Raw genomic sequence first — 15,508 nt, forward strand, 5'->3', positions numbered from 1 at the left:
TTTATAAACATATTGTGTATTTCATATTTAAGTAGTTTTAAGAGATCCAAATGCCCTGTTATAAATCATAGTAAAGAAATTCCTTGAATCTTTAAATAAAAAAACTTGAAGCATGGACGGTAAGCCGGTTAGAGATCGCAATAAAACTCGAGCGGTCCAAGTATCGGGTAACGCAGCAGCTGTTGAGAAGGTCGACCAAGCAGTGGAGCAGAAGATTCAACCTCGAGAGGCGGAAGTAGTGACGGTGACGTCATGAAGCCCCGACTACGTCCCCATAGCAGTCAATAAGGAAAATTTACCCTGCCATGGTCTCCAAGGCTGATGCCCCTTCTAACTTAGAATAATTTTTAAGATTAATTTTTGTAAGGCAGAATTAGCCAGAAGCTCGAGCAAGACAGTCACCTCTTGTAATAATTCTTAAATATATTTCTACGCTATTTAATTAACCAAAATATAAGCATTTTTATATTGAAAATCCTTCCTCAATCTACAATCGTTCTACCAAAGTTGAGTGTTCAAATACTTCCTGGCGAAGTAACCCAAATAGACAAATTAAATTATAGTGCATTAATTAATCATCCTCCCGATAGGTGGAGAACATAACATTAGAGATTGCTTGTTAATAAAACGGAAAGATTTGAAATGTATTTTTCAGCGTGCAATAATAGGAGTCTATTCTATGTAAATAGCTAGATAAAACAAGAAGAGTTTGGTAATTTTGTTGTAAAATTTAGTTTCAATTTAAAATAAAATCATTGCCCATTTTTGTTTATGATTATGTAATATAAAACTTTTCAAAGCTCAAAACTATCATCTAGTGTTCATAAAAAAGTAATCCTTATCCCTCACTCAACTATGTATGTTAAGCAGTTATGATTATAATTATATGTAATTTTGTAATTTTATATGTGGTTCTGTATAATCATAAATAATCTTTTTTACCCGGGAAGTTCATTATTATGAACATGAATCCATTATACCTGATCTCTTTGATTATACAATCGATATTATATTTAACCTATGACCAGAAGTGTTATAGTTAGTATTAAATACACTAAAAAAGCCAGTTTTAAGATTTTTATTTTTAATTGAATAAAATCATCTAGGACAACGTTAGGTCACTACTATTTTTTTTCGTTTAATTATAACTCATTTTTATTTTTAGTCAATGAATTTGAATTTTTTTTTGTGTTGCAGATACTTATTGGTTATGAATCAGGACAAATTTCTTTATGGGACTTAAAACTGAAAGCTGCGGAATGGAGATGCCAAACTGACGAACCATTACGATCGATCTCTTGGCATCATGAGGGTAAACAATTTATGTGTAGTCACACTGATGGATCTTTATCTACGTGGTTTGTGAAACAGGCTAAACCTATCAACGTTACTCACCCTCACGGTATGAATATGTAAAAAATCATAATAGTTTTTTTCGAGCTAAATTTATTATGGCATTGAACGTAACTGTGTAAAAGTAAGCCTCTATTTATTTTAGGCCATACAATACTCTTATGATTTTAATAGGTTTGATTTTTTTTTCCAATGGCTTCTTTAATTCAGTAAATGTGATGAATATAGGATTAATATCAATCTTTATTGATTACGATAATTATTATTACTTTCGGAACACTTTCGAGCACATTCGAGCAGATAGATACCTGTCAAAAACTTGTCAAAAACACAAATTTTACATGATAAAAAATTTCAAATAATAATAACATAATTTTTTTTTTTTTTTTTTTTTCTAGTAACAAAGTTGATTTTTTTTTTATTTCATATAAAAGGAAGTTTTGTATAAATTTTTCGAAAAAGTAATTTATCCATTGTTTACTTAAAATTTATTCATCAGTAACTTCCATTTCTTCAGACTCTTGAATATTTACTGGGTCAGTGTCAGTTCTACTCTTCAATTTGGAATTCCATAGTTTGCCTATGCGATGGATTGTTGCGACCGTGAATATTTAGATCGATTCAGTGAAATTGTCTACTGAACTGAAATTATGGTTAAATGATTACTTGGCCACTGACTACCTTAAGAAAATTAGATTTAGATTCTTGATGAACCAGTTGCAATTTTGATCGTATGACTGGATTTTAGAATCTAAAGCAGTGAATTTCACTTCGGCATAAACTGACAGGGGTTACATTTTCGGAATTCAAGACCAAAGACAGTCATTTTTTGTGGTTTACATATTCGAATCTCACTATGAGAAAAGGTTAGAGATGTAAGAGGGAAGAAGTAAGTTAAGAGACTCATTTGAGTTAGATTCCAAAACGGGGTACCTTGATTAAGAATTACGATTTAATTCATGCTAAGTGTATATCAATGTATTAGTTGATTCAAATTGTTTTAAATCATTTCAAATAATGTTTCTTAATCAGGGTAAGTTGTTATTGCATCTTAATGTGGATTGGACTGGATATAAAAAGGGTCTTAAAGTAGAAATCTAAATTTGTTTACAATTGTGGAAGAGTTTCCTATCTAGGTGAACGTCTAATTTCATTCACGGCCATGGTAAAAATTTATATGGACATGTTAATTATCAATATTATGTGTTACACGTTTAGATGAACAAGTCTTTTGTGTTGGCTCCAAAAGTTTTTCCTACACTGATAGAACAATATATTTGAGCCAAATCAATAGATTTATATGAAACTATTGAGAAGTATTCAGTTAATTGAAATAAATATTTATTTGAATCAACTGCTTTCGTCAATTTGATTGCACAAAATCATTTATTTCGTTTAAATAAACCATATCTTTGTCTCGAATAAATATTGATTGGGTCCATTCAAATATGGGATTTATTTATATGAAACAAATCTCATTTGACTCAAATAAATTGTTCTTCCAGTGTAGTCAAGATTAAAAATTGAATAATTTGAAAATCTATACATTGTAAGTTTTTAGCTATGTTAGTCAATGTAGAAAGGTCACTTTAAACAGGTATATTTTTCATAGAAGACATTAGTTCATCATTCGTTTATCTCCCTTTTTCAGTAAGTAAGAATGCTCACACTTCTATATCACTGTGTTTTTTGAGTTTCTTGCTACTTTATCGGCTTTCGAGCGTTGTTCGATTCGGAATGCTGCTAGGAATTTTGCCGGCCTATTTATTGTTCTAAAATTTATCAGTGTCCAGGTCTGTATTAATCAGTAACCAGTTAATTTCATTTCTGGATTTATTTAATTGTAGCTATCATCGTAGTTTCCTTGTAACTTTCTGGTTCTACTTTTGCGCAGTCATCATCCGCTTAGTTAGTTCACTCAGATTAGATGGCTGATCAGGTTACGATGGGCCTAGAGAAGTCGGTACTAGCACCATCGAACAATTCTCCTACCTAATTGAATACCGCTCTATCATTAATAGAGACATACCACATAGCAGAAATGCTACCATTCACAATAGATCTCCAAACAGCTTCACGAATAGATTTTGAGTCATCGACCAAGACAAACAACTCCTTCGAAAGAATGCGCTCTTTTGGGGCTGTACATTTTTTATTCTTGGATCTATGCACCTATCTGAATTACGCCGGAGACACGCACCCTGTGTCATCGCAATCAACGTAACTAATATCATTATGAACTGGTGAACTATTGCATTGCTAAGATTGTTCATAAAACTCGCTTGTGCACGACAAGAAACAACTGCTACAGCACCAGATTGTGCATTATTCGGTGGAGCAATTTGAAAGGAATTTACAAGTAATACTTACAGCGAACTCGCTGCCATGTACTTGCTGAAAAGAGTTATCGGGAAGAAATATGTACGAAATTAGATAATTGTTAAGTAAAATTAGTTGGATCTCCAATTTAATGTAAGGTTCAATCTCCAAAATAAGCACCTAATATTTTTACTCAATAATTGCATACAAAATGTATTATTGGATCTATAAAAACATATCAAGAATGATTCTTGGCGATGAAGACATACAAGCTGTCATTTTGGTATTTAAACTGAAAAATAAAAAAAAGGTAGAAAAAAAAATTCAAACGAAGTTTTTTATAGTCTCCAGAGAATCGAATTCCAATTTTACTGTTCGTATTTTTTAAATCCTCAAACTTCACTAAGTAATTAAGATGAATTCAAAATAGTGATTTTAATGATTATTATATTAACCCTGCAGCACCTGCGCTATGAGTTTTTTTCTCTCACTTGACTTTAAATATTTTTGTTCTAATTAATTTCAAATAGAATGACCTAGTGAAATTTTTTCTATCTTCCTGAAATTTTATGGTCTTTATGATTTTGAAATTTAAAAATTATTTCGAACATTACAAATACTTCTAAAAGATTTATTTTAAAAAGCCATGAGACTTTTTCTCATCACGCGAGTAAAGTAAGGGGTAAAAAAATTGTAGAAAATTCAAAAATGAAAACAATTTAATTATTCAAATAAATTATAATAACGTCATTAAGCGGCTGAGGCAGCCGTTCGGCACGCGCGTGGCTCGGGCGATCACCGAAGTTAAGTAGCATCGAGCATGATCTTTATTCTCAACTTAACTATGCTTCTAAGAATGATTTTCAACCCCATATTTGTTGACAATAACGCAATCGCACTGTACTGCTTTAAAAATTTGTACTCTTCAGATAGGGTAGAAATTCGAGCTTTCTATGCAAGTTTAATAACCCGACTAGAAATTTTGGTGAGGTTTGCCGAAAAATCATGTTGGCCTGAACTAGGCTTTCCTAACTCAGGCAAGCCTAATTCGTATCTTATCCGATCTTCATAAGGCAAAACAAACATTGGCATGTCGAAAAAATCCCGGATTCGATTGTGATCACGAAACTCTGAGGCATTGCCGAAGTACGGTATACTATTGGAATTCCTGACTGCTAGGTAGCAATGGTAACCTAAGGGTTGCCGATATTTGGTATGTCAAACTCAGATGAAACTAGGAACGTCTGTGGTAAGTTGTACTCAGACCTAACTTTGGAATTCCTGACTAGTAGGTAGCAACTTCTGACTAGTAGGTAGCAATTCCTGGTAGCAACAGTCACCTAAGGTATGCCGATGTTTGGTATGCCAAAGTCAGATGAAACTAGAAATGTCTGTGGCAAGACCGCACTCAGTCCTAGTATTGGAATTCTTGACTGGTAGGTAGCAATGGTAACTATATATACCCCGACTAGAATTCCAGTGCAGCATGCCGAAATACCGATTCGGGATGAATGATGCTTTCCGCAATACAGCAAACCTAATTTGAACTTTGTCCAGTCCTTTTGAGGAAACTTGAAACTCGATAAGCCAATACTTCTCTAAACTTAGTTGTTATTAGGAGTATTTGGCCGGGCATAAGTTCAGTGTTTCTTTAAAATTCCTCACTAAAACGCAATGAGGATGGCCAAAGGTTTGTTAAAGTTAGTTATGTCAAATTTGGCTATTATTAGGAAAGTCTTCGTCATTGCTTGAGTTAGGTATATTTTCGGAATTCCTGGCTGGTACCAAATAATATTTGAATAGCATAAAGAAACTTAGGAGCCACAAGCGGTAGTATACCATATTAGTTAAAGCATCCGTCTTTCGTGCGTAGGGTCCCGGATTCGAATTCCACAATATCGGTCCTCGATAAGTTTTGCGTTTTTCCTTGAATTAAAAATTTCTAATTTGATTGGAAATTAAAATAATATTAAATTAGCACATCTGATGATAACTGCCCTGCAAAAATAATTTTAAACGATAAAAAAAAATTTTTTTTTTTTAATTTAGTTAAATAAAATTACATGATCATTACAATCATACATGGCCATATATTGCCAATTTCTATGCCTTATGCGGTTGTCTCATTTATCGCGAACTCGGTATAAGCTACCACGAGCAAGTATGGTTTCGAAACCGCTGCCTAAGAAGGAAGCCTCGCATTAAGCAGGGCCTCGCAACTACATTACTTTCGAGATCTAGACCTAGTTTGGTTGCCTCACTTGGCGCAAGTCTGGAATTTGGTATGCCTTATTCGGGCCTAACCACTGCCTAAAATTTCTAGTTGGGAACAAAGAGCATTTTAATCCATATAACATTCAAAAGATATTTAATTTGTGTTGCCATAAATTGAATCGTATTCCTTAGCGGTTTCGTGGTTACGGTGAAAGTACCGTAATTTTGCTAGAAAATTGTGATCATCTCGCGGTTGATTGAATAGATTTTCTCGAAGAAAAAATGGTAGTTATGTGTAAATGTTGTACAGGTGATGAACGGTAGATACACTGAAAAAAAAAGTATTTTTCCTGCCGGTAAATTTTTTGTTCTGGTAGCAATACTGGTATTCTTATGGTAAGATTACCAAAGTTTATTTCACAGAGCAATACGTATATTGACTATAGCACAACTTGGTATCACTGTAGGCATAATACTCACAGTTGAAATAAAATGAGTTTAGCCTCACTTTATTGACAGGCATGGATTTATGTAAATAAAAGTATGCTTTAATATAATAGATGTATTATCAACAATTGAGACGAAAAATGAACAAAAATTGATAAATAGTTTAATAATTATAAAAAAAAAACATTGCACGCTTTATTTCATTATTTGTTGACACTTACAATTTTATATCTATTTCATAATAACATGAAGTAAAAACGCAAGAAACAAAAATTGCTATAGGATAAGTATGTAAGCGTTGGAGACGCTACTGCATTCGCTATAGTAGCAGAGCGTAAAGTTTTAGTCCCATAATAAAACTCAGTGGGAATTATACCAGGTTTCTTGCAGGAAGAATACATTTACTTACTATAGAAAAACTAGATAGCTAATACTTTAGATTCCGGGAGGAAAAATGCTTTTTTTTGCAGTGTACATCGTAAATATACTCGTTGTTGCTTCATAGACTTACTAGTTGTCTATGGTCGGTGTACAAAGTTTTTAATCTCTTTTCACTGTAAGAACGGTGTGACTTTACTATAAATTGATCAAAAATGATATATCTTTCCATTCTGAACTGACACTGTTTTTAAATTTCCCGTTAGGAAATCGAAGATTCCCTGAAAATTCGGGAAGTTATTGTTTTCACCCCAATTTTCGAAAATCGAGTTTTCACTAGATGTTGACGTTTTGATGTCCTAGAAAGCTATTCTGATTTTTCTATATGATATCCGAGTGTGTGTGTGTGTGTGTGTGTGTAAGCTCTATATCTTTTTAATTAATTATATGATTTAAATGGTTTTGGTGGCAATCAATAGAGCTTGCTAGCTATCGAATTTCCTGCAAACTTTAAATTAATCGATCAAATAGACTGAGATATATAAGGAAACCAAAACAAAAGGAAAAAATTTTTTATTAGTTTGCTAAGTTTACTTGAGCAAGCCTTGAACAAGTTCGATAGACATTAGTGCCTTTTCCTACCTATGTGTCTTGCTGCAGATACTTGTGACTAGATTTCAATAGCAAGTCTAGTGCAAACCTTACACAAGAAATTCGTGCCAGATTATAACTCAATTCTTGAGAAAGATTGCCGCCAGCAGCATGTTGAACATAATTGCGCATGGCTTGCTCAAGTCTTGATGACGATTTCTGCTACATGATCTTGCGCGAGACCCATACGTAGAAAAAGACACTAGTGACCAGGGGTTTTGCTCAAGGCACTTGCACTAGAATCTTACTGAAGCATGTGTTACTTGTGTGGTTACTGTGTAAAAAAAAAATTAAACTTTAACTGAAATGAATTTATATTAAAATATAACCAGTGCTGAAGGAATCAAATTAAATTTTAGAAGTTTCATTTGCCTACATCCTTTTCCTACGATAAATTTTATATTATTATGCATATTGGACACGACAGTGATTTATTTATTTATACATATTATTTCATTTTACAGCAAAACTGACCAAAGATGGTGAGCCAGAACCTTGTAAATCGATACAAAAAGTAGAATGGAAGCTTTCTCGTTCTGGGTAATTAATTATTTATTTATTTAGTTTATAAACCATATCAATTAAATAATAATTATAATTTTACTTTCGACTTTTTTAGGGAATCATACATTATATTTTCTGGTGGATTAGCTTATGAAACAACTGGAAGAACACCAAGTATTACTGTTATTCAGGGAAAAACTACGACTGTTTTAGAAATGGAGCACAATGTGGTTGATTTTATAACTTTATGCGACAGTCCATATACAAGTGGTAATTAGAAAAAAATATTTTATTATTACCTTCATTACTATAAAGAAAAATATTAAATTTATGCATGGATACGGATGTGTCTTCTATAGGCAAGGCTGTCTTATTTAATAGAAATCGTATTGACGGTTTCTCAATAAAATGTTTGGATATGTTTTTTTGACCCTTAAAAATATATTACTCATTTTTTTGACAAATTATTAAGCATATTTATTTTTCTCTTTTACAACTAGACTTTCAGGATCCTTATGCAGTGGTTGTATTACTTCAAAATGATTTAGTAGTAATTGATTTGTTAACACCAGGATTTCCATGTTTTGAAAATCCATATCCAATGGATTTACATGAATCAGCAGTTACTTGTTGTGCATATTTTGCTGATTGCCCTTCAGATTTAGTGCCAGCATTTTATTCAGTTGGTTCAAAGTCACAGAAAAAAACTGGATTTAGTGAAAAAGAATGGCCAATCTCTGGTGGTGAGTGGAGTCCTAATTCAAGCAGTTACAATGAGATTATTATTACTGGGTAAATTAATGAAATAAAATTATAATTAATGGCTATAAAATCGTTATGATTTTCTGTTTTTTTTTTTTTTTTTAATAATAACAACTTTGTTTCGTTAGTCATGCCGATGGCAGTTTAAAATTTTGGGATGCATCAGCGGGTTCTCTACAAGTATTATATAAACTCAAAACAGCAAAATTATTTGAAAAATGTAAAACTAAAAGTTTAGATAATGATGACGATCCATTGGCTATACAATTAATATTTTTATGTCCCGAAAGCCGTAAATTAGCTATTGCTGGCGCTGGACGCCACGTTATTTTATTCAAATTTAAAAAAGTTGAAAGTATGTCTGAAGTTGTGGTAAGTAAAATGAATTTTGTTTCCTTGTTTTTTTTTTTTTTTTTTTTTTTTTTTTTTTTTTTTTTATTAAAAGACGTATTTACAACAATTGGAAATGAAAAAAAAATTGTTTCATGGTGTATGTATTTAATGCCGAACTTCTTGATTAAAGACTCCAATTGAAATTCGATTGGATTTGAAAAAAGGTCATTTGGCAGCCGAAACAGTAGTAGATTTCTTATTATTTACTTATTTATTTCGAAGCTATCAAATGAAAATAAGTGAAAAATTAAATTTCTCAGACATTTTTCATGAATCAAGGTCAGAAATCTGTGTAAAGATTTTGTCAAAACAGCAAGTGAAGAAATAAAAATTGAAACTAATTAGATAAGCTGTAAAATACCTTCAATGATAATCCACATAAATTTTTGTTTTAAAGTAATTTATGAATAAACCAATAATAAATAATTTTTTTTTCAAATGTGGAAAATTAAAAATACCTACGATTTCCAAACTAGTCAACCGATTTAGCTTATTTTCAAACTTGACCAAACCATTGAATCAAAAAATATATGTCAAGTTTCGTTTAGATCCGTTTAGAATTTTTACTGTTATCTCGACTACACGGCTAAATATTTATGATTAATCATATAATTGCGTTTGAATGTCACAATGAATGAATGATTCATTTTTAGATAAAATCATAATAGTATAATTTTAAGCTTATTTTAGTAGTTACAATATATAACTAATGAATTAACTTGCAACGTATTTTTTATAAGATATTGAGTTAAAGCCGTAAAAAAATTTTTTTCAAAAATTTTCGGTCGTTGATCTGTTCGAAAAAAATTTTAAACCAAGTCTTTTACATACATTCACGCGAAATAATTAAAAAAAATAATAAGCATCTGATTATAATGAAAACTTCCACGCTTATAGAATCCAGGAAATAGATTTACTAAATCGCAAACTGACGTATGATTAACATTAATCATATCCCGAAATATATTTTTATATTGTACCGAAATATCAAATATTCCTATCAAAATTATGTCATTTTAAATATTTAATAATTTAATGTTTTTACTATGTATTGTATGAATTCATAATTTAGTGAAATACTAAAACATTTTTTAAATTAATAACAAAATATATCACGTTTAATTATTAATATGTAAATCCATTAATTATAAAGATAGTTTTTTTTTTTTTTTTAAAAAGTAATTTCTATTAAATATTAATTTATTTCAGCATAAAAACTCCGGACCGGGCTAAAAGCTAATTGAAATAAGATCTGTTTGACCTTTGGTTTCAGTTTCGATTTTTTACTGTGTATGATACTTTGAGATAATAAAAAAAAAAAATATCCTTATTTTTGTGTGGATGTAAATAACATTGTAACCGACTTAGTTTTTAAAATTTCAAGATAAACTTCTTTCACGTATAGTTATTCCGGAGGAAGCTTGGGATTTTTCCCCACCATTAATCTTTCCCCCTCTATTATAATATTCAGAAAAAGATATTCCGCGCATGGGCAAATCCAAATATTGTAGTAGAAGTGGAATAATTGTCGTAGGGCCAAATCCCAAACTTTTGTTAGGACGCCTATAGATGTTCTTTGCTTTCTGTCAAAAAGGAAACAAAAAAGATAGTAATGAATCCACTAATTAAAAATTTTTTTAGGTACGAAATTAATTATGATTATCACTGAACTCTAATGATAACTTTTAATTTTAGACACTAGAAATTCCGCTGACTGGTGACAGTAAAGATACTGAAGGATCACCAGATCCTGACTTGGACCCCTGTCAGATACCAGGCGTAGAAGAATCACGAGCTGCTGAGGCCGCAATGTCGTTAAAGGTCCGTGGAGGTCTACAAAAACGTGCCGCTGGGTTTCAAGCAACATTAATCTGTTTAACATCTAATAATGGTGGTGAACAGACAGAAAACATTACATCATTGAGCCTGAATTCATCTTATGGCCTGTAAGTAAATTTTTTAATTTATGAGAAAATAACTGATTAAGTAAAAAAATGACATTTTAATGGAAACAACTCAAGGGTATTTGGAATTTTCGAATAAGTCATGGAAAATAATATGAAGAAAAATGTAATATATATGGCCATGCATGACCGTATATAGTTCATATATGAGCATCTATGGACATATATGGAACATACATTTTCATACCAACGTTTTCATAGTTATGCAAGGCCATATATGAACCATGTAAGGCCTTATATGGCCATACATAGTTATGTATGACTATTTATAATCATAAATGCCCGTAATAAACTCTTCGTTGGTCGCGCTTCACTGCCCGCCTTCATTGGTCGCGTGGTTAGAGAATCGCCGTAATGTTAAGGCCATTCTCCAAGGGTGCCCCCCACTTTTTTTCCAAAAAATGTGGCGCCGCCTGGTGGCCGGTAGCCGCACTAAAAAAAGTACTAGAGCTGAAAAACTTTATAATTAAATTAAAATTATTTAGAATAAGCAGATGCAAAAAATATAAATTTTATAATGAATAAAAAAATTAAGATTATTTTTTTAAATCATTAGTTAGTTTAAGAAAAATTTAAAACCTGAGATTGGAAAATAATATTTTCATTGACCTTGAACTGTCAATATCATATTTATTTTATATGAGTAATTAAAAAATAATTTTAATATTTATCCAAAAAAGGCTAACGTACAAGTAATTTTAACGACACGTAGAATATTCAAAAAATTACTTACAGTAATTATAAATACCCAGTTGAGCGTAGTTTCTTTAATAAATTTCAGCATTATATTTGCCATTTAGTAACTTTTTATTTTGACAGATGTAAACATCAGGTCTGTACTATTTTGTGGGCGCGTGCAGGGCGCTCAAATATTGTAGCGGGAAAAATTAAATTTTTTAAAAATTCATTTCTTTCAGAAATAGTAATAATAAAATTTTATTTTGCACGCCTCGAACGCGAAGCGGAGAGGTTGTGCTTTACAACGGACTTGTCAAGGTCACGCGATTTTTTATTTATTGGTATCAATTAATTGAATTTCGTATCATTAAAAAAGTATTAAAAGAAGATATGTACCGTAGTTGTTTAATAATTGATTATTAATTTGATGAATCATAATTGATTTTAATATTAAATTTCGTTCGAAAGGAAGTATCTCATTGTGCCCGCAAAAATGAAATTTTTTTTTTAACGGTAGCTGAAATTTTCTTTAGTTGCTTTGAAAATCATTAAAAAAAAAGATTTAGCGTATGTGAGACCTCGAAAACTTACACTCAGTAAATAAATAATAGGAGTTACTATCTAGCTATGGTAAAAATTTCTACCATCAATCAGATAGTAGTAAATATTATCTACATGATTGTATATAAATCATGTAGATTGTAATATTCACCATATATTTATGATAATTGTTACAATCCTGTATAGTAACTAGAGTTCATTATTATATTATTTTAAATAGTTATATTTATAATCCACATGGTAACAGTTACCATCAGAAATTATAATTGTTACCATCCTGATAGTAACTGTTACGAAATTTATTGCAGAAGTAAATATTATCACCCTGATAGTAAATATTACCATCCTGATAGTAACTGTTACTACAATTTGTAGAAAATAAAATTATCTACAAAAAAGATTCTATGACGTTTTATGGTAAGTCCGATAGTTTCGCCGAAAAAGTAAAAAGATTTCGAAAATTACTCTAACTTGACTTCGAGAAAGTAATTTAAGCTTGAAGACAAATTCATAGTAAATTTTGAGGTCTTATTACTTTTCCGGCGAAACAAGCTGACTTATCACAAAAAGTCATAGCCCTTTTTTAATCAGTAAATTTATTCCTGACAATGTATGACGCATAAAATTTTTCGAAACTCCGCATTGTTTTCTAGTTATTTTTATTTCAGTGTCAAGCCCTTAGAATCGATCAGAAAATTATTTTTTCAAGAGTTATAACTTATGAGCAGATCGATAGGTCGAACAGATTTATATACATTTTTTATAGAAATTCGACGTGCTATAAAAAAAGGCCCTTATAATTTTTTGATAAATCGACCAGTTCATAAGTATTATCAAGTTAAAGTTTAAAGTACGAAGAATTGAAATATTTTTGACTATTTTGGCGAAACTATGAGACTTGTCACAAAATACCGTATGACTTTTTTTTTAGGCTATTTCATCTCCTATAAACTATCTTGTGAAAATTTTTCAAAATTCCGATGTTTTTCAGTTATTTTCTTATCTATGATTACTAAATCATTGTAAAAAAATCATGTACTTATTCAAGAGACAATCACAAATGTAAATTATTTACTTTCGCCAAATAATATTTGTTGAATAACGGAAATATCTTTATACAAGTTCAGTCAAATAAGTCTCAACGAAAGTGAATAAGACCAATATTTGATCGTTTCTTGAATATAAGTACATGCATTTTTTTCAATGATTTCATAATCATAGATTAAAGAGTTTAAGTAAAAAAAAAATCTACAATTTTGATTTTTACATTGTATATATAAATGTTGATATGATAATGTTATACACATACATAATTATAAATAATTATATGTACCTCATATGTAATCATACGTTATTGTATATATATATATATATATAAGTTGGGCGAATTCATTCTCTCCAGGGTTACTAATTCTGAAAGAAATGAATTTTTAAAAAATTTAATTTTTCCCGCTACAATATTTGAGCGCCCTGCACGCGCCCACAAAATAGTACAGACCTGATGTTTACATCTGTCAAAATAAAAAGTTACTAAATGGCAAATATAATGCTGAAATTTATTAAAGAAACTACGCTCAGCTGGGTATTTATAATTACTGTAAGTAATTTTTTGAATATTCTACGTGTCTTTAAAATTACTTGTACGTTGGCCTTTTTTGGATAAATATTAAAATTATTTTTTAATTACTCATATAAAATAAATATGATATTGACAGTTCAAGGTCAATGAAAATATTATTTTCCAATCTCAGGTTTTAAATTTTTCTTAAACTAACTAATGATTTAAAAAAATAATCTTAATTTTTTTATTCATTATAAAATTTATATTTTTTGCATCTGCTTATTCTAAATAATTTTAATTTAATTATGAAGTTTTTCAGCTCTAGTACTTTTTTTAGTGCGGCTGCCGGCCACCAGGCAGCGCCACATTTTTTGGAAAAAAGTGGGGGGCACCCTTGGAGAATGGCCTTAATTTTGTTAGTGTTGTCAAGTATACTTTTAAGTAAGCGCGGTAAAATTTGAGTTAGTATGAAATAAAAATTAACAATTAGTGCAAAATAACAATGGAATCAACTGGGTGATGAAAGTTTCTCGTAAATTAAATTTTTTTTTATCGAAAAATTACATTTTATAACATTCACATATAATTATGAATTATATATAAGAATATATAATAAGAATAGAGATTATATATATCAAGAATTATTATTTAAGAATAGTGACTTGAAATTTTTTTAATTGTTTTGAATACGATCTTTTAAAAAATACTATTTAGTGACTCTAAAAAGTCTATGAAAATATTAAATATTATATTATGTAGATATCATATTTTTTTTTTAACTAATGACTTCTTATTAAGTTAAAAATCACATCAATGATAATCTAATAACTTTATAATCACAGTCAAAAAATTCTTATCGTTTTAAACCATAAAATCACATTCTTCATTAGCTGTACCGAGCTAATATACGACTAGAGTCTTCAGCATTAGATAATGAAACTTCGTGACATTTGATGCATGTAGTGACGGTATGCTCTTTACAGATAGAATTTGTATATTTGGAGCAAGTAGTTTTGGATTTTCGGTTTTTCTTTATAATGTAAACCGTTTTTATTTTTACGACGGAGACGCAAAACAAAACCTGGAGTCGTATGTGGTCATCCACGTACATTAAAAATTATAAATAATAATAATAATAAATGTAATTCAAAATAATAAATAATTGTAAACAAAATAAAGGTATGCCTGGACCAGCTGTGGCTGGGTTAGTGCACGAGGACGCTAGCCCGTTTGTTATAAAACGGACAAAAATAATAACAAATCAGGGGAGAGATCACGGGATAAAATTTTGAGCGAGAATGTATGCACCAAGCGGAAAAACAACCAAATAAATATGATGAATAAAAATAATCAGGAATAATATTACTAAAACATATCCAGGAAATAAATAAATAAATATTGGCCATCACTGTATAACCGGGCATCGTTGGTATACGACGCGAGAGTGTGGCTCTCGCTGTCTTTGTCTGGATTTGGTCTTTCTCTCTCTCTCTCTCTCATTACAGCCTGATTGCTGAGTTCGGCTGAGTTAGGCGCTAGACCACAAGGGATGATTTCGCGCAGCAGATGACCGAAAATCGGTCATGTGCGCATAATTAGGTAGGGGTCATCGGAGGTTGGGACCTAAGACGTCTCGATCAGAGACGATATTCGAGTTCAAGCGATCGAGACTCAAGTTCAAGCGATCGACTTAACAGACACGCAAAAGTCAGTTAAAAAATCA

At 30.8% G+C, this 15,508-nt stretch overlaps 1 protein-coding gene across 11 annotated transcripts in view; it reads left to right on the forward strand.

Moving 5' to 3' along the window:
- LOC103577291 (syntaxin-binding protein 5) overlaps positions 1 to 15,508 on the forward strand; it is a 245,942-nt gene that overhangs the window by 55,586 nt on the left and 174,848 nt on the right. For all 11 annotated transcript variants that reach the window (XM_053742555.1, XM_053742554.1, XM_053742559.1 and 8 more), the window contains exons 7-12: positions 1,198 to 1,402; positions 7,827 to 7,902; positions 7,982 to 8,136; positions 8,367 to 8,658; positions 8,757 to 9,000; positions 10,717 to 10,967. In XM_053742555.1, the coding sequence (XP_053598530.1) occupies positions 1,198 to 1,402; positions 7,827 to 7,902; positions 7,982 to 8,136; positions 8,367 to 8,658; positions 8,757 to 9,000; positions 10,717 to 10,967 (1,223 nt within the window). The remainder of the gene's footprint in view (positions 1 to 1,197; positions 1,403 to 7,826; positions 7,903 to 7,981; positions 8,137 to 8,366; positions 8,659 to 8,756; positions 9,001 to 10,716; positions 10,968 to 15,508) is intronic.

Source organism: Microplitis demolitor, chromosome 10 (genome assembly GCF_026212275.2).
Source record: "Microplitis demolitor isolate Queensland-Clemson2020A chromosome 10, iyMicDemo2.1a, whole genome shotgun sequence".
Classification (NCBI taxonomy): Eukaryota; Metazoa; Arthropoda; class Insecta; order Hymenoptera; family Braconidae; genus Microplitis; species Microplitis demolitor.